Raw genomic sequence first — 27,726 nt, 5'->3', positions numbered from 1 at the left:
AATAATAACTTCTGAAGTTCTCCCCTAGAATTTGATCTTCCCATAGTTTTTCACTTCAGTTGATGGAAACTCCATTCTTTCAGTTCCTTAGACCAAAACACTTGTGGCCGAGCTTGATTCTTCTCTTCCTCTCACACTGTTCATCTAATCAACTAGGAAATCTTATATCTATTCCCAAAATTCTCCAGAAAATTGGTTAGATGTTAATAATGACTTTTCAAGTAGAAGAATTACTCCCGGGATACATGGTAGAATGAGGTAAAAGGGCCACAAAAGAACAAGCATGTTTGACTGTCATATGTCGTCATTCAAATTTAAGCACCCTTTCTATTTTTAGGAAAGGCCTATGCTCCAGAATTCTATTACGATACCTACAATCCTGTGTGGCAAAACAGACACCGTGTTTATTCTTACAGTCTACAATGGACACAAATGAATCCTGATGCAGTAGATCGGATTGTTGCATACCGGTTGGGTATCAGGCAGGTGAGAAATTTAATTCTTGTCTTTTGTTTTTTCTGTTTGTGGTTCTGTGAAGGCCTTGCTATTATGATATGTTGCTATAAATTTTTAATCATTTTGCATATTCCAGAATGTATTTTCCCACATGATAGATAATCGTGCTTTACATAGAATTGTTCTGAGTTAACCACAAATGTTTGGAATTAACTTACGTTTTCTACTGTGCCAGCAGACATTTTAAAGTGACATCCTTTGAGCCTTCTGAAATCCTTCACAGGGAGATATGCAATAGAAATAACATTGGATTCTTGCTATGAAAGAAACATTTAGGATGTGCTCACTCTTACCTGTGCTGCATAATTCTTTGTCTTATTTCCTAAGGAGATAGAAGTCTTACTTATTTTTAATCGAAGGGTTTCAAAGTATAGAGAGAGGATATTTTAAGAGTGAATTTAATGTATCTGAAGAATAGAAATAATTTAGCACATACAATCAAGTACAGTGTTTTCCTAAGGTAGCTGAAGATTACGGGTTTTGTGAAAATAGATCTTTAGGAATGAACCGTCCTTAAGCCTTGTTATCCTTTGTTGATGCAAATGATATTTCTGAAATTTAAATGCAGGTCTTTACATTGTTTCCTATTTACATAGTGTATTATCAGGGGTGACTGTTTCTGTATAACAAAATGTTTTCCAAGAGTTATTTGATCCCCTCACAACTTTGTATTATCCACAGATTTAAAAAGTGTTGTTTTCCACTTCCTTAATGAAATCACAGAATAGCATTTTGAGTTTCTACAGTAAAGAGGACAAAATTTGCTTGGAGGAAGATTGATCAACCACCAATAACCCACTCAGTTGCATTATCATAAAACTAGTGTGTTTCTACCTTGTTCAAGAAGTTAAAATAAAAGGCTGTGTAAGATACAGCATTCAAATTAGGATAAATTGTTAGTTGAATATTCTTGCCTTTCTTGTCTAATAAGCAAAAAGAAAAAGAAAAAAAAACCTTTTCTAGTGGATGTATCCTGGTATTTGGTAATCATCACTTTCTTGTCTAAGCATTCACAGGTCACAGACACAGCAGACAGCAATGGATCATTGAGAAACTTTCTTTTTATCCCTCATTTACTTTAGTACCTAAGGATATCTGAGTAAATCTTAAACCGGTATCAAAATTGTTTGTTCTATTTGTTCTAATTTGATGATAATCTTCTCTGATAGAGAAAATATACACAAGAAAGTTTAGCAGTTTTTTCTCCTTCAGCTGGTGGACTTATCTTTTTTCTTTTCCTTTTCCTTTTTCTTTTTCTTTTCTTACCTTTTCTCTCTCTCTCTCTCTCTCTTTTAACTGAACACAGCTAACATTTTTAGATCTTTCATATTTGGAACTTCTTAGAGCATTCTTGACTTTAGACACATCAACTCATTTTCTAAGTCCTTATCACTTGATTTGGTCATTCACATTCAACTTGTATTATCTATATTTTGAAATACCTAAGAACTAAATACCAAATTGCTATCTGTAAAATTAAATTATTTTCCTTACATGTCTTTCCTTTTTTCTGGTTATAGTTTATTTGCAATGATAAAGTCAGGAGTTCATCTTTGGTTTCTCACTTTCTTTAGGTATATTTTCTTGGAGTATCTGGGAAATGGCCCACTGCTCCCTGTAAACCCGTTTTTGGTCTGCACAATTTTCCCAACTCTGCTCATTGTTCCCTTCCTTTGTTCTCACGGTCCTCAAAACTTTCATTCCTAACATCTCTACTTTCTACGTCAAATTCAGCAGAAAAGTAGTTACCATAAAAGTCTTCCCCCCCAAATACATTTTTAGTAGAATTAGACTTCCTCCTAATAGAGATCTGGCTAATTGAAGTCCGTCCTTCTCATTTACATCTTGTAAATGAGTTATTATTACTTATAAATAACTTTCTGCACTATGTTTCGCTACGATTACTACACTATTTTCCAATGGCAGTTTCTCTTCTTTCCAGATTTTCCTTTTCTACATTAACATCTCCTATAAATTCCTATCGTTATGTTTCTGAATCATAAAACTAGTATATAACTCCCTGATATGCAGTGACATACATTTTCCAGTCACTGTGTTGTTCCTTGTGAACAAATTAGATAATTTCCCCATACCCCGCTACTTTAGAATAAATTACATATGTGTGCCTATTTGTGTATAATTTTCCCTATGTTTTTATAAATTATGAATTCCAGACATACTTGGCTTGCAATTCTAGCCAGTCTAGCCTCATCATTTTTTAGCTAGATACCCTTGAGCCAGTTTCTGAACATACCTAAGCCTAGGTTCCTACCCCGCAAATTGAAAATAATGACACCTATTGGGCAATTTCATGTGGAGTGGAATATATCTGCACTTGTCCCACAGGCCAGCTTCCCCTGTGCAGGGCACTCCTTACTTGAACATCTGTGACAATTCTTATGCTCAGCCACCAGAGTTGTATAAGGACTAAAAAAAAAAAACAAAACCAAAAAACAAAGAAACTGCATTTTGAGACCTTAACACAGCTACTATATTTTAGTTTTATTTGGTATGCCATACATCCTAGGCCTAAGAATTATTCCAAGCCATGGTTTTCACAAAATAATTTCTGGACATTTTGTCCCTGTGTCTTATTTTCATTTCAAACCTGTTGTCTTCCATAATATCCATTTTACAGACTCACATTTTTCTCTTCCACCTTGAGTCTTAGTCTAAAGCCTTCTTGATCAGATCAGTAAGGCTGCTGCTAATACTATTCTTTCCAAGTTTGTTAGATTCATGACTTCCACTAGAGGAAAACATACTTCTGGTGTTATAAGCCTTAGTCAGGAAAACAATTCCTGTCTCTCACACAATTTGTGAGGCGAACTCTTTCCTTGCCTCGCTTCTTTCTGGGTTTCTTTATTCTTAGGATTTTCTTTTATGTGTAGAAATAAGTATTATTTCTTCCTATGGTGCTTTTTTTATGTTGCTCCATTTTAATTGGTAATTTTACTCAGATACTGTGTCTTGCCATGAGAAAGTTTCATACATATTTTGGGGAGATCTCAATAAGGAGTAATGGCCTCATGTAGATCTGCCAATGTGAATAGGAAGATGTCGTTTGTAGAACAGAAAGAACATGTATATCCACTTGTTTTTGCCACTACCATGTTATTTACACTTAACCCTTACATGAAAAAGTCTTTACATGCAAAATAGCCTCAAAGACAACATTTCTTTTGAAAATTTCCTTATACACCAAAGCTCAGGATGATAGGGCAAAAGCATCCTAGATACAATGAAAGTGATACAGTTTTTTTAAGACTATCCCCTTGCTTAATAATAGGAAACAAAAGTATTAATGTAAAGTAAGGTTATTTCTTCTATAATATCTTAGAAAATTTAGATGTCTCCTTTCTCAGGCATGTACATTTAGGTATCAACTTTTTTTTTTTTTAAGATTTTATTTATTTATTTGACAGAGAGAAATCACAAGTAGATGGAGAGGCAGGCAGAGAGAGAGAGGGAAGCAGGCTCTCTGCTAAGCAGAGAGCCTGATGCAGGACTCGATCCCAGGACTCTGAGATCATGACCTGAGCCGAAGGCAATGGCTTAACCCACTGAGCCACCCAGGTGCCCCTAGGTATCAACATTTTTAAATATACAATCAGATACCAGCCCTTAAAAAAAAAAAAATTCTTGAATTCTGATCTGATGGTCACTGCAATGAAGATTTTATATTACATACAAATGGCTTTTTTTTTTAATTTCCCAAGCTATCTCAGAATCCTGAATCAAGAGCTTTTGAATCAACTTAGATGATATTTAAATAAACATTAGGAATGTACCCCCAGCAACATAAGTTTTAGAAAATGGAAGTTCTTTCCTAGTAATTAATATTTATGCCTTTGATTATGAGATCGACTTTTCTTCAAGGGATTATTAATAATTAATGTCACATATTTCCTGTTTTTAAAGACTTATTACTTTAGCCTATATTTTTTTAAAGATTTTATTTATTTATTTGACAGAGAGAGATCACAAGTAGGCAGAGAGGCAGGCAGAGAGAGGGGGGGGGAAGCAGGCTCCCTGCTGAGCAGAGAGCCCGATGTGGGGCTCGATCCCAGGACCCCGGGATCATGACCTGAGCCGAAAGCAGAGGCTTTAACCCACTGAGCCACCCAGGCGCCACAAGCCTATATTTTTATTTTGAGCCTATATATCTAAATAATTTCTTCTATCTGCAAAATATGTAGGTTAGCTAGGGCAGAGCACCTCCCCTTTTTATATTGAACATGGCTTTGATTATGTAATACATTTCTATATTGGATGAAGTCTGAAAAACAAATTTGATTTTTTAAAAATTAATGACATTCATTTCTAGAGATCCCTATTTTGTTTTTAAGTGAGAAACTATTAGAAACTTTATCTATTCTTAAATTAATCCATTCTTAAATTAAGATAATTATTCTTATCTATTCTTAAATTATTCTTAAATAAAACCACTGCTTTATTATTAAAGCTTCAGCTGAATGGAGTTGGTAGACTGAACCCAGCATTTCTGCAGCTTTCTGGTGAAATTGGTTGATTATTTCAATTAAGCTATTTGGCCTATATTTAAATATGATGAGGAAAATTGTCTTCATATTTGTGTGTTGGCTTATATACTTTTCTTAGGAGTTTTTGCAGTGTATTTAAAAAAAAAGGCATTCTGGAAGCACTGTTTTAAGAGACTTAAAAAGAGAAGAAATACATTATGTGAAGTCAAAAATATTAATGTGTGGAAAAAAGTTTTCTCAAAATCTTAATGTCCTTAATTTATACTTTTTAGGCTCAGCTAAACAATTGTTTAATCTCCTTAGACAGCTACTAGCCTCTAATTACTTGCTTCATTTGTTGCTTAACAGCAAAGATAAAAGGTTATTTGAATGTCTGTTTCCCTTGGTATCTAAGGAATTAAGAAACAAGGAAAACTGTTTCTGACTCATCTGAATATACATGAACAACAAAAACATTATTTGGCGACATTTGAAACATACACAACTGTAGTTTCTAATAATAAAGAACTTTAGAGTTTTATATATTTTTATGCTCTGCCGTAAGAGATGCACAATGAATGTGACTTTTTGAGTGTCCCCTTTGGAAAGTAGGGTGTTTTATTGAATAAAATAAAATTGCCACTGTTCCTGTCTCTTTGAATTATGACACATTAAAATGCTTAGAATTATCATATTCACTTGATCACACAGTCAGTCAATAAAACTTGAAGTAAATTAATCCTACAGTGATTACCAGGAGTTCAAAAAGGAAGCATTGCCCTTTGAGTCTTGTTAAAGCAATTGCTATCATAGGAATAGGTACAAAATGCCACAGGAACAGCTATAGAAATGGTTAGTACTGCCAGGTAGTGGGGTTAAGAGACGTGATCACCAACGTAGAGACTGGTTTATTAGTTTTTAATAGGTTTATATTCAATTTCTTTTAATAAATAGTAATCACTAATAATGACTAATCAAGAAATCACTAATTGCAAGTATACGTTTCAGTATAATTATTAGATGAATTTATTATCAGTTTCAGTTTGGTCTTCATACAGGTGACTGTAGTGACTGAGACATAGCTTATTTTTCCTTCCACTTAAAACATTTTTTGTTATTTTATTAAATAATTTTTAAAGTAAAGGCCTTATTTTATAGTAGATCATAGTAATTGAAATTTATAAATTTATTGTATATGCAAATGACTATATGGGTGACATCGTGGTTATTAATATTGCTAAGTACCTAGTTTAATGTGTTTATAGAAGCAGAAAATTTTAAGGAACTGGCAGTATAATTGGTTGGTCATGGGGGATGACTTCTTATGCTTTAGCAACTTGAATAAGGAAAACTATTAGCAGTCTACAGATGCTGAAGTAAGTGAGATTAGAGCAATGGACATGATTGACTGAAGCCAGGTGGACAGATTTTGTTGAGAGAGATGTTTGGAGGAACTGTTGGACATAGGGCATTTAATGTCAGCCTAAGGAAGTCTGTGGAGAATTGATAGATAATCTGGATTCATTGCATAGTCTTAAATCATGAGTAAAACAGCATCTTCTGTAGACTAATCTAATCATATCATATATAGTATATTAAATGATACTACTATAGAGGCAGAAAAAAAGTTAGGCACTTTTGAAGTAAGGTCGAGTAAGATTTAGGTAAGAGTCGTGAAGGGGAAAGATAGAAAAATTGAATTAAGAGAATATTGAAATAGAACTTGAATATTGATTTAGTTTTTGAGAAATGATTTTTAAAAGTACAGTGACCTTCGTTCCCTCCCATTTACTTCAGTCTCTTTAGTGAATGTTCTGGAAATCATCAAATATATAGAGGAAGAAGAGAGCAGGCGGGAGAAAGTTAAAGAAGCCATTTTGTTAATGGTTTCTTTGGCTCTGGAAAAGAAATAAGCCATAAGCCAGTTCATAAAAAGTGGTTATTTCCATTTTCCAAACCAAGGATACCACACATTTACTCTTCATGTATTCCCATAAATACTAAATTCACAATGTATTTTCTAGGAGGAATAAATATAATAAATTTGAGAGACCCTGATGAGCCATGGGCCTTTGATGTGAAAGGCTTTGTGAAATAGGAGTACTTTGTCTTGGAAAATTCCAGCTACTTTTTGAAGAGTTTTTCTGAGTCTGTGGCCCTTTGTACAGATTTCATTTTGTGTAGTAATACTGCTCAGGAGAATTTTCTTGATCCTGAATGTAGTGGAAAATGAGCAACCTCAAAAAGACTTTTGGAGTGAAAGAGTGTTAAATTATTGACAAAAGTAAGATATTGAATCAAAGTTTGCATCACATTGACTGATTTGCAAGAATGATCAGATTTTTAAATTGGACTTGTTAAATTTGAATGATAGTGAACATAAACCAAATAAAGGGAGCCTGGTTGGGAACATGCTACTAGAATTTGAGTGAATACTTCCCTTCCAATATGTTAGCTTATGGGTCAGAAGCATTAGACTCAAGAACTGAAGGCAGCAGAAATGTAGAGAACATAAATTTACCGTATGAACACAGCAAGGAAAGAGGTTCCAGTGAAAAAGAAATAACTATGAGGTAGAAAAATGTGTTGTGTCAGGGAAACTAAGGAAAGAATGTGTGACTGTGATGGGAGGGTGGTATTTGTGCTTTCAAATACCTTTTTTTTTTATTTTATATAATTTTTTATTTTTTTTTATAAACCCATCTATATGTTGCCTCCAAGAAACTCATTTTAAGCCCGAAGACACCTCCAGATTTAAAGTGAGGGGGCTTAATCTCAAATACCTTTTAAAAGTTTAAAAAAGGCCTAGAGTTAAAAAATACTGACAAACCAGTGTTGGTTTTTTAAGGTAATTAAGGGAGCGATGGAATAAAAAATATCTAGTAGGTTTAATGTTACTCCAAGGTCAACTGATTACAAGTCAAATTAAATTACCCTGAGCCTATCCTGGTTGTCCATTTGAATTAGTACTTTATTAGGAAGAGAAACCTGATTGATATCTTTCTTTGGATAAAAGAACACCTATTAAATGTCTAAATTGCATGTCCTACAGTCTGTAAATATAGTTATTATGGATTCTATATAGATGTATAACATATATATATAAAATATATTCTGTGCTATTATATATATATATATATATATATATATATATATATTCATGGTCTTAAATGACTAGGATTATAAAGTTCAGTGGAATGCAGTCATTTATTCTACTTTTTTTTTTAAGTTTATTTATTTATTTTAGATAAAGAGAGCGAAAACACAGGGTGGGGAGGGGCAGAGGGAGAGAGAGAATCTCAAGCAGTAGAGCCTGATATGGGGCTTAATTTCATGAGCCTGAGATTATGACCCAAGCCGAAATCAAACATCAGATGCTTAACTGACTGAATCACTGAGGCACCCCTTCACCTACTTTTTTTTTTTTTAATTTTTTATTTTTTATAAACATATATTTTTATCCCCAGGGGTACAGGTCTGTGAATTACCAGGTTTACACACTTCACAGCACTCACCAAAGCACATACCCTCCCCAATGTCCATAATCCCACCCCGTTCTCCCAAACCCCCTCCCCCCAGCAACCCTCAGTTTGTTTTGTGAGATTAAGAGTCACTTATGGTTTGTCTCCCTCCCAATCCCATCTTGTTCCCTTCACCTACTTTTAAGGGAAAAAAATACCAGAATTTGAAATGGAGAGTGGACTTTGGATTAAGAGACTTTTTTAAATTAAGCTTTTTATTTTCATTTTAGTGTAATTAATATACAAGTTTATGTTAGTTTCAAGTATACAATGTAGTGATTCAGCAATTCCATACAACACAGAGTGCTTATTGCAAGTGGACTCCTTAGTCCCCATCTCCAGTTTTACCCATCTCCCACCCTCCTCCCCTCTAGTCACCATCAGTATGTTCTCTGTAACTAAGAGTCTGTTTCTTAGTTTGTCTCTCCCTTTTCCTTTACTCATTTTTTTGTTTGTTTCTTAAATTTCACATATGAGTGAAATCATATGGGTATCTGTCTTTCTCTGACTTATTTCACTTAGCATTACACTTAGCATTCTAACTCCATCCATGTTGTTACAAATGGCACGATTCCAGTCTTTGTTATGGCTGATTAATATTCCTTTTATATATACCACTTCTTCCTTATCCATTCATCGATTGAGAAACACTTGGGCTTCATTTTCTTTTTTTCATGCTTTAACACTATGTGAGTTGTTTGAATTCAGATTTGTATGTGAATTTATGCTCTATATTTGTACTCTCTTTACTATATCTATTAATAAACTGAACACACTATTTTCTGTGTTACAGCAGTGGTTTTCAAATTTGAGTTTGCATCAGAATCACTTCTTGTGCTTGGGAAAACAGTTGCTGGACCCCACCTCCACAGTTTCTGATTTAGTGGGTCTGGGGTATGGCCCAAGTGTTTGTATTTTTAACAACCTCCTGTGTGATCTTGATAAAGCTGTTTCAGAGCCATACTTTGAGAACCACTGTTTTATATTGCCCTTCTATATTGAAGAGACTAAGATCAGATTCCATCTTCATCTTTTAGCATTTTCTTATCATTAAGATTCCTGTATGATCTCAATATAAAATGAATGGGTAAATGCTCTTTCAAGCACAGAGCTTGGCATATGCTGTTCAACACCATTTGTGGAATAAATGAATTTGAAATGTACATCTTATAATGGGTAACTTATAATGGGTACAGTGGGTCTCAACCAGAGCTGTATCCTCTTCTTATGCCTGGCTTGCTGTGTCTCTAACACCAGTGATTATTAAAAATATTAGTCCACAGTTGATCTTGACGATATACCTGGTAGACTGAGAACTCAAATGCAAATGTTTTCTTTGCTTCTTCCGGGAAAGATATACACAGTTCCTTAGGTTTGTATTTGTATATATTTTCAAGTTTGTTGTTGTTTTTTTTTTTTAAAGAAACCTATCAATGAGGTATTAAGTTACTTGATTATGGTATGTATGAACTAAAATTTACATCTGGTAGTTTCCTAATGACTCAGTGCTTCACGAAGAAATGTGACCACCTGGAAACACTGACACAACTCCTAAGTGACCATTTCCTCAAATTTCAAAAATGAGTGATTGTCAAAATCATCTTGAATTGGTACCCATTTTCTATTACTTTTTTTCATTTTTAATTATAAATTACCATCACTTTAGCTTTATCATTTTCAGTTTAGTTTCTTAAGATGCCTGAAAATACGGAATCATACATATTTTTATGCCATTTTCATAACAAAAGCCTGATTAGTTTTCAGCAGTTAAAATATTTTAATTTAAGTGGCTGGAACAAACAATATTTACCTTTGAATAATAAGTGCTGAACCTGACAGATTTTTAAAATATTACATGATATCTACTGCTTTACAGTTGCTTGATAATGGCTTGCCTGGTTTTTTATAATTTTCTGATCTATTTCAACCTGTACCCCTGGGGATAAAAATATATGTTTATAAAAAATAAAAAATTAAAAAAAAAATCCAACCAAGGAATGCAAAATATCATAAAGTGTTTAAGTTGCCTTAGGGGACTCCAAGACCTGGAAACCATTTTTGAAGAGATAGAGCAGGAGATTGAATAGGAATTTGAAGGCAGTAGTTTGAGTAGCTTTGTCATTACTTATTCTCATCAGCTGTTCTTGAAGTATGTAGGCCATACAGTCAGATAATATTCTAGGTGCCCTATATATACTGCCATATTTAATTATTTAATCAACATAATGAGGTAGATATTACTGTTATTCTATGTTAAGGATGAAGAAAGGGTAAGGTTAAGTAACTCACTCAAGGTCAGAGAGTTAAATCAGAGGTGAAACTGAGATTTGACCGCAACCCATTTGGCGTGGAATCTGACAAGTGTAATTCAGCTGACTATTATTATCTGAGCCTTGTGTCTTTTTCTTGATCTTTTTCTTCTTTTCTCTTCCTTCTCCTTCTTCTTCATTTTTAAATGGTAGACTTTCACCTTGTTTTCTAACTTCTCTTGTAATAATTTCTTTTTTTTTTGTAATAATTTCTTATTGAAATTTAATACTTCTTTTTATTAACTTTAGTTGTTATACATATTTTAATTCAAATTAAATACTTCTGTGTTTATATATCTATGCCCACATAATTGAATATTATATTTTTATTCCTTTAATCTTTTCCGTATTTGAGGATACATCTACATTTCCACTTACAGTGTCTATATTTTATGCAAACCTTTCTGACTTCAGAAATCTCTTCCTCAGTTTGTTATTTTATAATTTATTCAATTATGACATGATATGAATACTTGTTTTTGCTTTTTTAATTGTAAATGAGGAAGAAATAAAATAACTGTTTGGTTTCAGAATAAACATAAATATAAATTTTAAAATATGCCAAAATAATAATACTAAACACCAAAATTCCTTTGAAATTAGCATCACTCTTGTTTAGGTACAGACATAATCTTACAAATGTTAAGCTATATTACCATACTCTGCAGAGAGAGAGGACTTGGGAAACTGGAATATTAACCTTGTTTAACTAATTTTGAAGGCTCTTATCTCAACGTCTGTGCTTTACTGCTGTGAAACTCTGTGTGCATCTATGAATCATTAGAATGTAAATGATGGGGTTTGATTGGAAAGGAGATTGGCTAGGTGGCCCAGAGCTCCCTTATGATAAGCTATCTATGTCTCCTCACCTCTTACTGCTCCTTCTATGCACACACACAGTTAAGTTTATAAATTAAAATACAAATACAAGAATAGCATCTTTGCTGTACCTTAAATAAATGAGACTAGACAAAATAGGGTTAGGCTTTATTGTAAATGAATGCTTAAGTCTACATTCTATATCTCATGTCAATTTACAAAGAGGTCACTCATAAGAAAGAAGAATTCTTTTATGTAATCAACCAAGTGTGTACTTAAGCTGAAATAATATATGAAGTACTCTGCCAAATATCTGTGAGTTGCCAAAGGGTTGAAGATGGGTAGGTAGGAGGATAGTTCTTGTCCTCAGGGGATAGATAACAGTCAATTACAATACAGTTTGATAGATATGATGATAGATGTGGATATAAGATACTGTAGGAAAACATTGGAGGGGAACCTAAGGTAACTTTGGGAGGTGAAGAATGCTGACAGAAATAATAGCAAACTTACATGGGAAGGGTGAATAGAAGTTACCCAGATCAAGGGATGGAGGGAATTAACACATTCCTGGATATAGAGTCAGCATGGTAAATTTAGAGAACTGAAAATAAAGCAACATATCTGGATCATAGTGCAAGAGAAAAGGAAAAGATCAAGCTGGATATATGAGGGACCAAGGACATGAAGGGCCATATGAATGGTTCCAAAGAAGTTAGACTTACCTTGAGAGAAGTGGGGAGACACAGAGAGAGCCAAAATAGAGGAGTCAAATGATCATTACTGTGGTACAAAATCCAGAAGGAACAGAAGGGAATGAAAGCTGTTGTTTTATTTCAAGTGATATATAACTACCCACACCAGTGCTGCTGCCTTGGTGATTGGGGAGAAATTGCTGTGGCAACATCAGGAGGATTTGATGATTAAATGTAGATTTCAGGAAGGAAGGAAGCAAAATGGCAGAGATGAAGAAGATGTACTTATGTACTTGTTGTCTTTTGAAAATTTTATGTTAAAACAAATGAATATTTGTTTCTCATTTCAATATGTTAAGAAAATATTCTTAAATATGTTTGTTTATATTAAGAAGAAAATGACTTCAGAAATCTCTGAGATTTCTGAGATTTGTCCTACTGACTTCTGCTACTGAGATGAATGCAGGCACATATTTAATGTAATGTTTTCAAGGAAATGGAAATGGTACAATTTAAAAACAAAATCTAAAGGAAGTTTCATGTTATAATGTAAAATAACTTTAATGTATATCCCTGGAACTCTTTTTCTTAAAATGCTCTAAAATTTATTCCCAGAGACTCATATCTTAGCAAAGTGACACAATAAAAAATTCATGGGTAGTTTTCTTATATTTAATAAGCAGCTCCTCTGCTTTGGGAAGCTAATTTTGAACATATATATGCTTATGCTTATGGTATAAGGTGTTGCAATAATAGGTCTTCAAAAAGAAAAAGAAACTGAAGAATATTTACACTTAAAACTATATATATATATATATATATATATATTTCACTTTATACTGTCTCTTCTGTAATTTTATGTTATCCTTTCTTTAGAAAGTATCTTGGTGCCCAATAGATATTGGTAGACTAGGTTAAGTGTTTCTATATATTAACATAAAATGATTTTTACAGTATCAATTGTTTTTTGAAGGGAGCATGTTAAAGCATGTACCAGCTCCTAGATCTTATTCTTGAAAGGGGCATACATCACTTCTGTTCATTTTTCTTTGACTAAAGAAAACCCTATGACTTGATCTGAAGTCAGTAGGACAAATAAGTGCTATCTTATGTACCTGCAAATTAAAAGAAATTATTTGTGAAAAGCGTGAATTACTACCCAGATTTATCTTTCTAGTCAACAGTGTTTGATTGAATATATTAATAATACCAATTGATTTTCTGATGGAAATACAACCTCGGAGAGATCTACTTCTCAAGTTTATTTCTAAAATATTAAAAGAATGAATACAGATTTTATTATGAAATTGTACCCTTTAGTTCAAAATAATGAAAGTGTAAAGAATTCAAAGGGGCTCAATAAATGTCTTTCAAGTGACTGAGTCAATAAAATTTGTTGAAATAAATGCCCCTGTATGCATATCATCTGTATAAAAGAACAATAAAATCTGAAACATGCTCCTGTATATAATTCATCAAACCCTTAATATTCTTTGATTCTTCTTTTGTAATTAGATGTTACATGCTGTTATATATACATGGGATAAAAAGTGGACTAGACAGAAAATATCCATGAGCTCAAAAGGCTCATATTCTGATAAAGAGCAGACAAAAATATATATAATTGAATAGATGGAAAAATTTTAGAAAGTGATTCATGCTGGGCAACAAATAAAGCAGAGATAGAGAAAAAACTGATATCATTAAAATTCATTCTGTATTCAGAGAATCTGCTGAAAATCTGAGAAGGTATCAAAAGTCTTTTTGTTACTTTTCCCACATGACATTATTTTGATACAATTTTTAAATCATGCTCATAGGAAGGGGACTTAAAAGTTCAATCTGGAGGAAAGAAAGAATCTAAATTTGAATAATCAAATACATTGGCTAAAATGAAGCAATAATGATGTCTGCATTCATTTGCCATTTAAGTTTTTCTTAAAAATTAATTATAAGGTACAGTAAATGACCCCAAAATTCAGTGGCTATGTCCATACTCATAATTATATTCAGGGATGTGAAATAAATCTGAGTTGGGATATAGCTTAAATCTCTCTCTATATATATTTTTTTTAAATTTTTGTTTATTTATTTGACAAAGATCACAAGTGGACAGAGAGGCAGGCAGAGAGAGGAGGAAGCAGGCTCCCTGCTGAGCAGAGAGCCTGATGCGGGGCCTCCCAGGACCCTGGGATCATGTCATCGTGAGCCAAAAGCAGAGGTTTTAACCCACTGAGCCACCCAGGCACCCCAATCTATATATTTTGAAGACATATTGTGACTGGTCACTCTGTAAACCAGTGACAATTTGCAAGATAGGGCACTTGCATAAGAACAAATTGCCAACTAAGAGGAATAAATGAGGTTCTAAGAGCCCTTATCATAAGGACAAGAAGTCCTGCTTTTAAAGGCATTGATTATCCCAATGCTTCAAATATAACTGCATTTTCTTGCTTATTTAAATATGTATTTTATGGGACACTTAGGTGGCTCAGTCAGTTAAGCTTCAGATCTTGATTTCAGCTCAGGTCATGATCTCAGAGTCGGGAGATGGAGCCCTGGTTAGGCTCTGCATTGGGCATGGATCCTGCTTAAGATTCTCTCTGCCCCTCCCCTACCCCCCCCTTCTCACGCATGCTGTTTCTCTCACTAAAAGAAAAAAAAATACATATTTTGAATTTTGTATTCTAATAGTCACAGTTTTTAAACTGGAATAGAATGTTCCTAAGTAGCTACAAAAAAGCTGGCTAGATTGTCAAGCTGATAAGAGATAGGTGACAAAAAATAAAACTGAGAAGGGAAGAGTTGCCCAGGGCAGCATGCTTACCACTAAGAAATCAAGAACTAAAGCCTTAGCTGTTTGCCCCTTCCAGATGGCTCTGTATTGCAGAATGGTTTTTTTTGTTGTTGTTTTTTAGCCTTTCATTTCTGAAATTATGTGATGTTTTTAGTGCTCTGCATTTCTAGCCCATATTTTTTAAATAAGAGCCTGGAATGGTAATGTTAAGGATCATTCTGATTTTATTGCTAATAAACGGATAATGCTATGTGTAGCTTTATTTCATATTTTGTTTTATTGCTGAGAGTGGTATGATGATTGCTGGGGTTGCTTGTGAGATCTTATGTCAGGGCAATATGATGTTGCCTGGACCTCTTCCTGTTCCCTTTAAATAGGTACTTAGTACTTTTCAGCTGAGAACAAGGATGTGCCTCCCACCCTGAGCTAATGGGAAGTCAGAAACAGCCCTAACAACATACTCAGGAAAATTTCCTTATCCTGTGCAACTTTCCTTTTACTTAAGGAAGAAATCCATACACAAATAAACAGCTATTATGATTTCAGATAGGAAAAAAATTGGGAAGAGTGGTGGAATTCAGTAAGACAATGGCGTAAATAGTGAGCCTCTTGCTGTAAGAAATAGTGTGGTCGGGGAGCCCCTGTTTTAGGAGTTAACATTTCAGTACAGACATAAATGAGGTCAAGAGATAGGAGCCATACGGGTCATGATCTCAGGGTCCTGGGATCGAGTCCCGCGTCGGGCTCTCTGCTCAGCAGGGAGCCTGCTTCCTCCTCTCTCTCTCTCTCTGCCTGCCTCTCTGCCTACTTGTGATCTCTCTCTGTCAAATAAATAAATAAAATCTTTAAAAAAAAAAGAGATAGGAGCCACAAAATAATTAAGCTAAGAGATTAAAGCACCTCACAAGTATATTAAAGGAAAATAAAAACATGTAGAAATTATATATATAGAGAGATATATATCTATATATAAAACATTTAGTTTTGTGGGCCAGATCTTCAAATGTCTATTTGACAAATAGAGTACTCTATTACAAGAAACAGTGGAGATCCAAATTAAAGATTTTTATTGTGAATCTGATCATTATAATAATACAAAGGCCTATAGGAAAGAATTGGGCATTCTGCTAATTAGAAGTATGAGTAGCAGATGTTTGCATATTGCAAGGATAAGGGTACTGATAAGATACTGGTTATGTGGGACAGGACAGTGCAGAGCCCACAGTGGATTTGCTAGAAACTAGGACAAGCAAAGAATGAAACTTTGTTTGTAATTGGTATTACTCAATGAGAGACAGTTGGTAATTAATCTAGGTGTTGGGCTTGAGTTTTTAATTAGCTATCTGTCAGTAAATCTAAGTAATGGCACAACATTTTGTCAAGATGGGCAAAATGCCTTACTTCCAATCCAGAAAGTAAGATGTATCTTCCCACTGAGTAGCCAGCTCAATAATGTTTATGCATGAATTCAATAAATATTAGTCTGAACTGTGAAAATATTAGTGACTCAAAAAAAAAAAAGAAAGAAAGAAAAAAAAAAAGAAAAGCCTTTCCCTTCATGGAGCTGCATTCTAAAGAATAAATTAACCCATTGTCAGACAGTTGCAAAGAGCAGTAAGTTCTAGCTAACAAATGGCAAGTAAACAGATATTAGATATTATAACTTACATCAAACCTAGAATAGTGAAATCTTACTGATCCTAAACAGAACATATATTCACAATGTAATAATCTTTTGCACTATTTTACTAAAAAAGGGTGATGGTAAGTTTTTTTGGTTTTTGTTTTGTTTTGCTGTTGCTGTTGTTTTTTAAACATCAGTAAGGCCCAACTTTTCTATCAATATCCAGATTCATTTAGCATTTATCAAACTTTTGCTTTAACTCACAAAATGGAAGACTAACTTTGGTCCCAATTATTACCTCATTTTGGAAATATCCAGAGGATTATAAATTTAGGGGCACATAGTAAGCACTCAGTAAATATTAGTTATTATTTTAAAGAAAGACTCCTCTCATATTAAGATAAGTGAATATAAGCACTAATTTTGGGGGAACAAATTGTCCTGCAGATTTAATAAATGAGATGTTCTCAAAGGCAAGAAAAATGTTCTTTTCTGAACTACATTTTCACTTGCTATGCTGTAGTGCAGTATCTAGCTCAGGGTGGCCATACTAAATGCCCAATACTAATCAATAACTTATTCCTCTTTTACAGAAAGGTCTTAATGTGCCATTGTTTAAAAATAAGAAAATTTTTATGAATTGTATTAATGTAACATAAGGCTTTTTACCAATTTTATTTATATATCTATGCTATCTATGCATACTCTCAGTGCCCGTTATAGAACTCTTGACTGTCAAGGATTTATATCTACTTCAGTTATTTCTATAATCACCAACTAAGCTTAACTCTGGTTTCTGGCTAAAGAGGGGCTTTGTTTTATTTTGTTCTTGTTGTCTGATTTTCAAAGAGTTCAACATTTTTTTTTAACTTGTTGTCATGATGAATTGAATTGAACTACATGCTTATGAATGCTGCCTTTTTTTTTTTTTTTTTTTTTGGCCGCTGGCTGGTCAGTTATATTGTTAAAAGGAACTATCAACAAAGGAATTGTGGTTTTAATATATTTTAATACCTTTTTATATAACCAGATAATAACTTGATAAATATTAATGTTTCAGCAGTATTTCACATTTCTCTATTTCAATTTACTTTCACTTGCTTCTATTTCCAATTTATGTGTGGTTTAGTGTGCATATGCCTAATGATACAAACTGGTGTCATTAATCATGAATGAGATAGCTTGCTTGCAACCTCAAAAGAATATAAATAAAAGTGTAAGATGGAATTTAGAAACATGAGTATATTTGCCAAGTGAAAAAATAAAACATGGTTTTAATTTGTATTCATGCAAATATTAGTACTAAGTATTTTGACATGGAATTTTAGACATCCCACTTTCTCAAAAACAGCTTTCTCAATCTTGAGACTGCACCTCTGGGAATTGCTTTGAATATCTGAAATCTTTTCTGTCATTATTAGTCTTTTGCATAAAGTGAGTCAGTCCTCCAGAGAAGGTGAAATTTTGGACTTTTCATCTTAGTTAAAGACTTAACTTCTAATAATGAAATAGGAAATGGTCCTACAAAAATGAAATGAGATGAAGGATAATCATGTAGGTGTAGAGTCTTCTGAGAGATTAAAAGTGTGTCTGATTGTTTTGCATAAAGCTGTTTCTGCATGTTTCATTAATATTGTTCTATTAAAACCATGACTTCTTTATGTCTTCCCATAACTTCAGAGATCCACACTTATTTCCAGTGGTCCCACATAGATTACCCTAGTAATACCACTTCAAAGACTAGGATGTAGTCATCCAAAGGTGCAAGTGTAAAATTTTTAAGAAGCAAAGATGCGGAGACTCTGAAGTTGGATGTATTAAAGGAGAAGTTACTTGAGTCCAAAGCTTTTAGACATTTCATGCTGTGAGCTTAGAATTTTTTTAAGACCTATATATGCTATTCTTTATTTATATACCCCTATTTCTTTAAAAGAAAACATGCTGATATGAACATTGAAACATGTTAGCATGTGTATTAGAGACATCAAAAAGACTTGATGAAAATAAATGGCTCAGATATGAATTTTCTCGAATATTCTTAGTGTGTTTGAAAACTTATGAATAATTCCATTTGGGGTTGCTCATCTGAGAATTGTTTTGGGCTCAGAAAAGTACTTACTCTGCCTTACTGACACTCTGGATGCCTGTTCTTTTATAGATTAGACCCAAGTTTTTAAAATTAGCACTTTTAGTAATAATGCCAGTGTCAATAATAATAGTGATGCTGAGATTTTAAATATTTTCAAAGGAAATTTTATAGTTTTTATAAATTTCCCAGTTTTTTAACAAATGTATATTTTGAAACCACTCTTCTTTATAAAGTCTTTCTAATTGACTCATCATTGTTAAAAATCTTATTCTTCCTTTTAAGTTAACATAAAATTCTTTGTAAGTTAATATAAAATTATTTTAAAATGTGATCTATATTTAACACTTCTAATTAGATAAACACAAAAACTAGTAGTCAAGAGATTGCTATGTACAGAGGTATTTAATATAATTTCAACTTCAAAAAATTGTTGCTTGGAAACCAGATCATTGTAATAAATGAGCAAGTTCTGTTCAGTTAATGAGCAGAGCCACAACCCAAGATAAAGCAGGATTTCTCTATAGCGGAGTGAGAAAAGCACTCCAATATGACATATAATACAAGTAATGTAATAGGAACGTATTGACGAACAATAAGTTCAACTAGGTTTTGTTGGAGAATAAGTAAATTATGTTGACTATCTCACACAGTGGCTCTATAATGGAAGTGAGGACAGAAAATACTTTCTTTGGTTGGAAACAGAAATAAGATTCCTGAGGTCAAATATAAAACTGGACATTTTGGTAAAGGTTAGAAAATATAACTTCTGAAGTAAGAAAATAAAATTTATTGTTTTAGAATAGTAACAAGTCAAAGAATATAGCCAACTGTCAGTTTTTTTTCTGTAAAAGCCACACTAGGCTAACTCTTCCCTAACACTAAAACTAAGAGTGTATTTCTCAACATTAAAAAAACTATAATTTTCATTTTCTGGTAAAATCTATTACAAAGGGGTAATAAGGTTGTACAAGCAAATAAAGAAGCACCAATTAATCTGTATATTTAAGTAGATCTGTGGATTCTTAGTGCCTCAGAGATTGCAGCAAATGAAGTATTACCACACAAAGTACTGTAAATCTTGAGAAAATGCATATTTTTTCTCCTATAAAAGGCTAGATAATATTACCTTGAACATAAAGCAGATTCTTAGTCATTATTAGTTGATAGTATGAGGATATTATGGCCATATATGAAGCAATAAAGACAGACAAATAGTGTTATAACTCTCGTATTATATATTTTATGTATGAACACAGTGCAGTTGTTTTGAAAACAAAACAAAACAAAGCTTATTTTTAGAAAAATTCCTTTTAGGATAGCAAAAATGCTAGTATTTTGGAAGATACTTGTTTTTTCCCCAAACCAGTATAACTTCTATGTATTCAAACATATATTGGAAAAGGTTAAAGTGTATCAGGGAAAAGATTAAAAAAAAAAAAGTGCATCCTGTATATAGTTCTTTCAAGCAGATTGAGGGAGGAAGGAAATGTATCTGGAAAGAGGTAGAAGGTCAAGTTCCATAAATCTGTAGTTTCTTCTCTTTTTAAAGAGATATGAGAATAATATGATAAAAAATTATTTACTTTATCAGTTATTACATGGGTATTTTTTAATGTATTCTGTGTAGTTTGGGCAGTTTATTTTTCATAGCTTTAAACCTATTTTTAAATTTAAATGCTTCTGTGGTTCAGATGTTTGGTTTTGTTGCCACACCATCTAATTAATGACTTTCATGAACTTGCAGCAAATGATCAGCCAGCTCAATCATTAATAGAATGGAAAATCTAATAGTAGATTAAGATGTAGTGTTAATAGTGCATGTCATGTACAGAATTAGATATTCCACAATGTTCAAATACTCAGCAGTTTTACTGCTACAGTGGATTACAAAGACCATCTTTATTACTGCAGAGGAAACTATAGCCTTCAATTTCTTCTTTGTGTCCAAATATAAATAGCAAATACATATAAAAACAGAAATATAAACCAAATAACCAGATTTAAGTATTCAATCCTTAACCATCCTGGAGCCTTTCGCTTTTAAGACATTTCAACTCCATTGGATGCCTTTTCTCTCCTATATTTCTGATGAACAAATCTTGTCAAGTAATGCCCTTTGTTTTTTTATGATAAAATTCTAGTAATATGTGTAAACCACATAGAGCTGCAAAAACTACCATTTTAAATAACTATTAAAAAGAGCAAGTGCAACAAAAAGTTATACTTGAAATAGAAGAAAAACTATTAAAAAAAAAAAACCTCTTTGTGTTTCCACAAGTCTAGAAGCTTCACGTGGGGTCAGGAGTATACTGTCATAATGCAAAATCCAGCTGATGGCACTAACGAACTGTATTCTAAATAAGGCAGAGTTTTTCTTTCACTATAATTTTTGTGAGGTTCCTTGTTTATTATTCAACTTTTCTCATTTTTTTGTCTTATCACACTTATTGCTCTGTGGTATGTTATGATTTCATTATTCTTTAGTATTGTTGCCCACAGCCAAAATTTTAGCTTTGTGAAAACTGGGCATTTTTCTTTTATTCTTAGTCCGGTTGTTGTTATTATTAACTTTTTTAAATTGGGCATTCCTAGTGTCTATATGAGGAACACTATATCTCAGTCTAGTTACGTTCCTGACAGATAGTATGCATTCAATTAATTTTTTTAGTAGGTTAATGATGGCACATGATAACAAATTCCACTATTTATCACTTATGTGGGTATTGAGAAGTAAAAAGCAAAAAGTAATAATTCAAACATTAAAAATTTATCAAAATCAAGATCTGGGTGACCCTGTTTAAAAAATGAACTAAGACTCATAGAAATGTCTTTTTAAAAGAAGACATTATATTTTTATATGAAGACATTATATTACTAATACATTTGCATATGTGTACATAAAACCCTCTCTTGTAAAGCAAGGGGAAAGAGAGAAAATAATAAGTTGTGCTTATGTACCCCATGAGAAGGGGAATGAAGGAATGAAGTTTATCAGTAACTCTGGATTTGGACCAGAATAGGAACTGTATGCCTTATGAAGTTATTACTAAAAACTCCAGAAGCCCAGGCAACATTGTTCATGGAGATGAATGATTAAGATCATTGCACAAAAGCCACAGCTATTTCTCTTTAAGTCTACTTCCAGACTTCCAGGCTTAGCCATAGTTCTTCAGTTAAGATTGCCATGCCAGAATGGGCCAGGAAAGCTCCAGCCTTAGCTACAGGCTCAGTTCTCCATTTTTTTTTTTTTTAAGTAACATATAATGTATTATTTGCTTCAGGGGACAGGTCTGTGAATCATCAGTCTTACACAATTCAAAGCACTCACCATAGTGCATACCCTCCCCAACGTCCATAACCCAGTCACCTTATTCCCTCTACACACCCCCAGGAACCGTCAGTTTGTTTCCTAAGATTAAGAGTCTTGTATGGTTTGTCTACCTCCCCAGTCCCATCTTGTTTTATTTTTTCCCTCCCTACCCCCCACAACCCCCCATCCTGCCTCTCAAATTCTTCATATCAGAGAAATCATATGAAAATTGTCTTTCTCTGATTGACTTATTTTGCTTAGCATAACATCCTCTAGTTCCATCCACATTGTTTCAAATGGCAAGATTTCAGTGTTTTTTGTTGGCTGCATAGTATTCCACTTTCTGTATGTATGTGTATATCTATACACACATACCACATCTTCTTCATCCATTCATCTGTTGAGAAACATCTATGTTCTTTCCATAGTTTGGCCATTGTGGACATTGCTGCTCTAAACATTTGGGTGCATGTGTCCCTTTGGTTCACATTTGTATCTTTAAGGTAAATGCCCACTAGTGCCATTGCTGGATCATAGGGTAGCTATGATATCTCAACTTTTTGAGCAATATCCATACTGTTTTCCAGAGTGCCTGTACCAGCTTGCATTCCCACCAACAGTGTAGGAGGGTTCCCCTTTCTCTGTATACTCACCAACATCTGTCATTTCCTGACTGGTTAATTTTAGCCATTCTGACTGTTGTGACGTTAGGTATCTCACTGTGGTTTTGATTTCTATTTTCCTGATGTCGACTGATGTTGAACACTTATTAATGTCACTGTTGCTCATTTGGATATCTTCTTTGCAGAAATGTCTGTTTATGTCTTCTGCCCATTTCTTGATTGGATTCTTCTTTGGGTGTTGAGTTTGATAAGTTCTTTATAGATTTTGGATACTAGTCCTTTATCTGATATGTCATTTGCAAATATCTTCTCCCATTCTGTCAGTTGTCTTTTGGTTTGTTGACTGTCTTCTTTGCTGTGCAAAAGCTCTTGATTTTGATGAAGTCCCAATAGTTCATTTTTGTCCTTGCTTCCCTTGCTTTTGGTGATGTTTCTAGAAAGAAGTTGCTGTGGCTGAGGTCAGAGAGGTTGCTGCCTGTGTTCTTCTCAAGGATTTTGATGGATTCCTATCTCACATTGAGGTCTTTCATCCATTTTGAGGCCATTTTTGTGTGTCATGTAAAGAAATGGTCCAGTTTCATTCTTCTGCATGTGGCTCTCCAATTTTCCCAATACCATTTGTTGAAGAGACTGTCTTTCTTTCATTGGACATTCTTTCCTGCTTTATCAAAGATTAGCTGACTATAGAGTGGAGGGTCCATTTCTAGGCTCTCTGTTCTGTTCCATTAATATATGTGTCTGTGTTTGTGCCAGTACCATCTACCATCTATCTTGATGATGACAGATAATAGAGCTTGAAGTCTGGAATTGTGATGCCACCAACTATGACTTTCTTTTTCAACATATAAATTTTAGGATTATTTGTTCTATTTCTTTGAAAAAAAATGGATCGTATTTTGATAGGGATTGCATTAAATGTGTAGATTGCTTTAGGTAGCATGAACATTTTCACAGGATTTATTCTTCCAATCCATGAGCATTTCCATTTCTTTTGTGTCTTCCTCAATTTCTTTTATGAGTACTTTATAGTTTTCTGAGTACTGATTCTTTTCCTCTTTGGTTAAGTTTATTCCCATGTATCTTATGGTTTTGGGTGCAATTTTCAACAGGCTTGACTTCTTAAATTCTCTTTCTTCTGTCTTGCTGTTGGTGTATAGAAATGTAACTGATTTCTGTGCATTGATTTTTATATTCTGCCACTTTACTGAATTCCTGTATGAGTTCACGCAGTTTTGCAGTGGATTCTTTTGGGCTTTCCACATAAAATATCATGTTATCTGCAAAGACAGAGTTTGACTTCTTCTTTGCCAGTTTGGATGCCTTTAATTTCATTTTGTTGTCTGATTGTTGAGGCTAGGACTTCTAGTACTATCTTGAATAGCAGTGGTGATAATGGACATCCCTGCTGTGATCCTGACCTTAAGGGAAAAGCTCTCAGTTTTTCCCCAATGAGAATGATATTCACTATGAGTTTTTCATAGATGGCTTTGATGATATTGAGGTATATACCCTCTATCCCTACACTGTCAAGAGTTTTGATCAAGAAAGAATGCTGTACTTTGTTAAATGCTTTTTCAGCATCCATTGAGAGTATCATATGGTTCTTGTTCTCTCCTTTATTAAGGTATTGTATCACATTGATTGATTTGTGGATACAACCTTGCAGCCCAGGAATAGATCCCACTTGGTCATTGTGAATAATTCTTTTAATGTACTGTTGGATCCTATTTGCTATGATTTTGGTGAGAATTTTTGCGTCTGTGTTCATCAAGGATATTGGTCTGTAATTCTCCATTTTGGTGGAGTTTTTGTCTGGTTTTGGGATCAAGGTAATGCTGGCCTTATAAAATGAGTTTGGAAGTTTTCTTTCCATTTCTATATTTTAGAACAGTTTCAGGAGAAGAGGTGTTAATTCTTCTTTCAGTGTTTGGTAGAATTCCCCTGGGAAGCCGTCTGGCCCTGGGCTCTGTTTTGTTGGGAGATTTTTGATGACTGCTTCAATCTCCTTACTGGTTGTGGGTCTGTTCAGGTTATCTATTTCTTCCTGGTTCAGTTTTGGTAGTTTAAACTTCTCTAGGAATGCATCCATTTGTTCCAGATTGTCATATTTGCTGGCATATTGTTGCTCATAATATGTTCTTACAATTGTTTGTATTTCTTTGGTGTTGGTTGTGATCTCTCCTCTTCCATTCATGATTGTATTAATTTGGGTCCTTTCTCTTTTCTTTTTGATAAGTCTGGCCAGGGGGTTATCATTCTTATTAATTCTTTCAAAGAATAAGCTTCTAATTTCATTGATATGTTCTACTGTTCTTTTGGTTTCTATATTATTGACTTCTGCTCTGATCTTTATGATTTCTCTTCTCCTGCTGGTTTAGGCTTTCTTTGCTGTTCTTTCTCCAGCTCCTTTTGATGTAGGGTTAGGTTGTGGGTTTGAGACCTTTCTTGTTTCTTGAGAAAGGCTTTTTTAAGCTCTAGCACTGAGCCTGGGTCATCAAAGGGAAGGTGTAAACATGGCTTTTTAAAAAAGATTTTATTTATTTGTCCCTGAGAGAAAGAGGGATGAAGCGGGAGAGAACATGAGAACAGGCAGGGGAGCAGTAGGCAGAGGAAGAAGTAGGCTCCCTGCTAAGCAGGGAACCTGATATGGAGCTAGATTCCAGGATCTTGGGATCTTGACCCGAGCCCTCAGGCAGCGGCTTAACCTATTGAGCCACTCAGGTGTCCCTAAACATGACACCCTGAGTGGCTGGGAAAGCTAGAGACAATTGCCGATTGTTGAAATAGCATTTACAATGGTAGAGAAGGATGGAATAAGAGATTTTGGTTTATTTTATTCACTGTGTTATCCGCAATGCCTAGAACTATGGCACATGGTTGTAGTACATTACTAAATTATTGCACATGGATACAATTGTTGTGTAATAGTTTAGCTGGACATTAACTCTAGGTTTTGTTTTGTTTTGCTTTTTCCTTTCCTTACAGCTTAAAAATATTGCTTTCATTGGCTTTTGTATGCATTGGTGCTATAGAGAAGCATGATGTTAATGTGATTTTCCATCTTTTATCATTGAATAATCCTTGCTTGCTAGAGGTTTCCAATATTTTTTCTTTGATATTTTTAAGTTTTACTGTAACTAGTTAAAGTGTGTTTGTGTGTGTGTCTTTTTCCCACCCTTATATATAGCTTCAGTGATTTCAAAATCTTTTCAAGATGGAGTCATTTTAAATTAAGGAAAAAAAAACTTTTATTTTGAAACAATTATAGATTCATGAGATGTTACACAGAAACATATAGGGTAGGTCCATAAACCACTCCTCAAGGCCATTGCCAAGCCATAGTCTCACACAAATAGGGTATATTGTCTAAGCCTAGAAATTGACATTTATATAATCCATGGAGTTTAATGTGAATTCAGCAGGAATACAGTCACTCGTTTGCCTCTCAGTGAAACCATTTTTACTCTTATTCTGGAAATGCTTTGTCATATATAATTATTTTTTGAAGAAAGAATAGGGAGGAAAGAAAATATTCCAGTTATCAATACGCCTGCAACTGTTGTTATCCATTCCCAACCTGTTATACCTGGTGTGTTTAATTTTTGGATTCTTGGTAGAAAAAGCCTGAATAGTGATCAATCCATAACAATAATAAAGGGCAGGAGAGAAAACAAATTACGTGCTAAGCTATCTCCTCTTTGTGGCATGACCTTTTTTCCATTAGGGTCATGCTTGAGGTTACCCAATGATCTAGGGTAGCTGCTATAGTCTGAGACATCATGGCTGAATCACATACCATAGTGAGGTAAAGATAAAGATATAAAATTAAAATCCTTAAAAAAACAACAAATGAATAAAAGCCCTTCTTAGTTGATTAAACTTTCTTTACTAGTCTTCCCAGAACCCCCCCTGGCATTTCTACCTCGATCTCATTGGCAAGGATTCAGTCACATGACCACTTTTTGCTTAAGGGGAGGCTCAGAAACATAGTCCCCCGTAAAAGCTGGGTTCACTTGCTAAAGAGCCAGGGGACTGGAAATGGGTTAGAAAGTAGCATTTCCAGTGTCACGGCTCTATTTCTTTCACTAAGAAAAGTATTGTGTCTCATTGGCCATAAAATCACTAGAAAATAAGACTTTATGTATAAGAAAATTTTAAAACTAAATTTTCTCTGACTCAGAAAAATACTGCACAGTTTGAAATATTTTTATATTATATATTATATAATTTTTATATTGTAATTTATAGTTTAAATTATATTTAAACTATTTTAATATGTTTTATATGATACTTCGACATTATTGTCCACTCACCCTTCCAGTCTCAATTTAACACTGATATAATATAAAAAGAAATTACTCCGCTAGGTTCCTCATTGTTACTGTTTTTGGTCCTAATGAGTTTGACTGAATAAATAAATGTATCAGTCAATGAAGTTGCATAATGTTTCCCATGAAAAGAGAATATTATTGACTTTTTAAAAATCCAAAATATAGTAAGATATGCTAATCTTTATTTATACATCTATGTAAGCATTGCTTTTCTTACTGTTTTTTCTTCTAAGCCTTTAATTTTAGAATATTTTGATGGTTAAGACTTTTTATCATTGCCAATGATTGAATTAAAACTGTAACAGCAAGACATTTAAATTTTTATATCATTATTTTCTATTATATAAAGTTTATTAAAAACATATTAACCTGAGGCTTCTCCTAGAGTGTCAGATTGATTGCCCAAGTGGATATCTATTTAAGTTGTATCAAGCTAAAATAGTCTCAGAAAACTTAGAATATATTCATAGGGATATTATAGATTTCAACTAAGCTGAACCAAATAATTAGTCAAAGCACATACTGTGTGCTCAATAATGTTAGCTATTATTTTAAACAATATTACAAAAGAGTAATCCCTTAGCTCATTTAAGCAGGAAAATAAGATTAAA

At 33.6% G+C, this 27,726-nt stretch overlaps 1 protein-coding gene across 1 annotated transcript in view; it reads left to right on the top strand.

Annotated features, from left to right (window-relative positions):
* MDGA2 (MAM domain containing glycosylphosphatidylinositol anchor 2) overlaps window positions 1-27,726 on the top strand; it is an 871,541-nt gene that overhangs the window by 767,543 nt on the left and 76,272 nt on the right. Inside the window, exon 10 of the mRNA XM_004738721.3 lies at window positions 338-486. Within this exon, the coding sequence (XP_004738778.1) occupies window positions 338-486 (149 nt within the window). The remainder of the gene's footprint in view (window positions 1-337; window positions 487-27,726) is intronic.

The sequence above is a fragment of the Mustela putorius genome, unplaced genomic scaffold (assembly GCF_011764305.1).
Source record: "Mustela putorius furo isolate JIRA1106 unplaced genomic scaffold, ASM1176430v1.1 tig00000129_pilon_pilon_pilon, whole genome shotgun sequence".
In the NCBI taxonomy this organism is placed as follows: Eukaryota; Metazoa; Chordata; class Mammalia; order Carnivora; family Mustelidae; genus Mustela; species Mustela putorius.
The sequence above is the reverse complement of the archived record's forward strand: the minus strand, read 5'-3'. Positions and strand labels throughout refer to the sequence as shown.